Consider the following 1,904-nt stretch of genomic DNA (forward strand, 5'->3'; position numbering starts at 1 on the left):
CATTTAGCGCGATCAAGCATTGTATTAAGCTAGTCGACAGCCCCATACGTACAAATAACCTTGCCTTTCAAAGATCACAAATCCGCCGAATTCGTGCGCAGGCAACTAAGCGACCTTGGAAAGAAAATCAATCGTGTATTAAAACCAGTCTTCACAAGTAGGAAAATCTCTGAAGATTTGAAACTTAGGGAAACAAAGCCCTCAATTGTAAACCAAAAATGCGTTGTGTATGAATTTGAATGTATTTCGTGTGATTTAAATTATGCCGGAGCTCCGCGCGCGCCGAGCACCATAGTTTAGAAAATATGGTAACCCATCGGTTGGTCTGTGGCAGCTTCTTTAACGCCTTTTTGCGGTCGGGTAGACTGGAACTGTGTACTCGGAAGAGCGCGCGTCACCAGTATTAACAACGTAAAAACCTGACAACAGAGATCTCGTGCTGAATATAGCATTCGTTTACTGATTAAGCCTAAGCGCTCGTTTCAGTATTAGGCCTAAGCACTCTTTTAAAATTGTAGCTTTCATTTTACGGTTCGGATAACTAGAATTTTTAACGAGATCGTGTGAAGAATATAGCACTCGTTTCCTGATTAACCCTAAGCGTTCGTTTCAGAAGTTAGGCCTAAGAACTCTTTACAAATTTAAGATTTCATTTCACGGTTCGCTTAACCTACGCTTTTTAACATGATCGTGTGATGAATATACCGGTAGCACTCGTTTACTGATTAAGCACTCGTTTCAGTGATTTTCGCCATCTTGACTTTAATTCTTTCCGCGTACCGCGTACCGCGTACCGCGTAGCCAGCTACTTAAGATACTATGCCATCTTGACTTTAATTCTTTCCGCGTTTTGCGTACCGCGTAGCCAGCTACTTAAGATATTCGATCTGGCGGGGTATAGTTCAGCTCTATTCCTTCTAGTTTATGTCCGTGCTTTTGCTATCTCGAGATACAGCTGCTTATGTTCTTGTCGTTTACTGTCATTGTAAGTGGAATTCAGTTCAGGAGGCTAAGAGTTACTTGTCTTGTACCCACCCCATCAACTTTTTCAAAGCCTGACGATAGTTTGCTTGCCTGTAGAAATACACCCAAGGAGTTACAACAGAGTTAGCAAGCCCCAAAGTTCCGCACCAAAAATATAATTTTCGATCATTACTTCTTGAATAGTCAAGGCTAACAACCACCGAGATGGGAAGCCAACACAATGAAAATAGCAAGATCACCCAAGCAACGGTCTTAGCAACTTGCTTGTTTCTTTGATGCAAATCGGCATTCATGCTGTTTCGTCCCTGGTTATTGTGTAAAGCACTGATATGTAGGGAACTTTTGCGAACTTTTCGGATGGTAAATATGCCGCTTATAATGATAGCAACGTAACACAGCCCAACTCCTACCGTTTGGAGGATACTTGACGCACGTAACAGCCCCGGATTTATCGTTTCCGTTATTGGAAGAACCAGAGAAATAATCCATATTATGGCGATAAGTATCTTGACTTTTGTAAAAGTGACCCAGATCTTGTGTTTGAGAGGATCGCAGATGGCGAAGCAACGATCTATGCTAAGCGTTGTAAGCGTTAAAATCGAAGCTGTGGCAGAAAACAACGCTGCCATCACTGCAAAGGTCATGACAGGAATAAATAAGCAAAGCTGAGGAAAGAAACCTTGAATTAAAGCAAAAACAATGATCGGCATTACCACTGAGGTTACCACAAGGTCGGCTACTGCTACGTTTGATATCAGCAATCCACAAACAGTCTTTATGCTTTGTGTCCGAATAATGACAAGAATAAGAAGAACGTTGCCCACTGATCCACCAATAGCGAGACATGAATGACAAATACTGCCTAATATCTCGCCTTCGAATCCGAGTTGCAATTTGCATTCAGTGTGGTTTCCTTCCAT

General features: G+C 42.0%; 1 protein-coding gene across 1 annotated transcript; it reads right to left on the minus strand.

Moving 5' to 3' along the window:
• Positions 1-1,016: 1,016 nt before the first annotated feature.
• Positions 1,017-1,904, minus strand: LOC137980576 (growth hormone secretagogue receptor type 1-like). The gene has a single exon (XM_068828034.1). The coding sequence runs from the start codon at positions 1,902-1,904 to the stop codon at positions 1,017-1,019; it is 888 nt and encodes a 295-aa protein (XP_068684135.1).

The sequence above is a fragment of the Montipora foliosa genome, chromosome 12 (genome assembly GCF_036669935.1).
Source record: "Montipora foliosa isolate CH-2021 chromosome 12, ASM3666993v2, whole genome shotgun sequence".
NCBI lineage: Eukaryota > Metazoa > Cnidaria > Anthozoa > Scleractinia > Acroporidae > Montipora > Montipora foliosa.

Excerpts from the sequence above, each read along its gene's own strand:
- LOC137980576 (XM_068828034.1), bottom strand. The coding sequence starts at position 1,904 with ATGGAAGGAAACCACACTGAATGCAAATTGCAACTCGGATTCGAAGGC.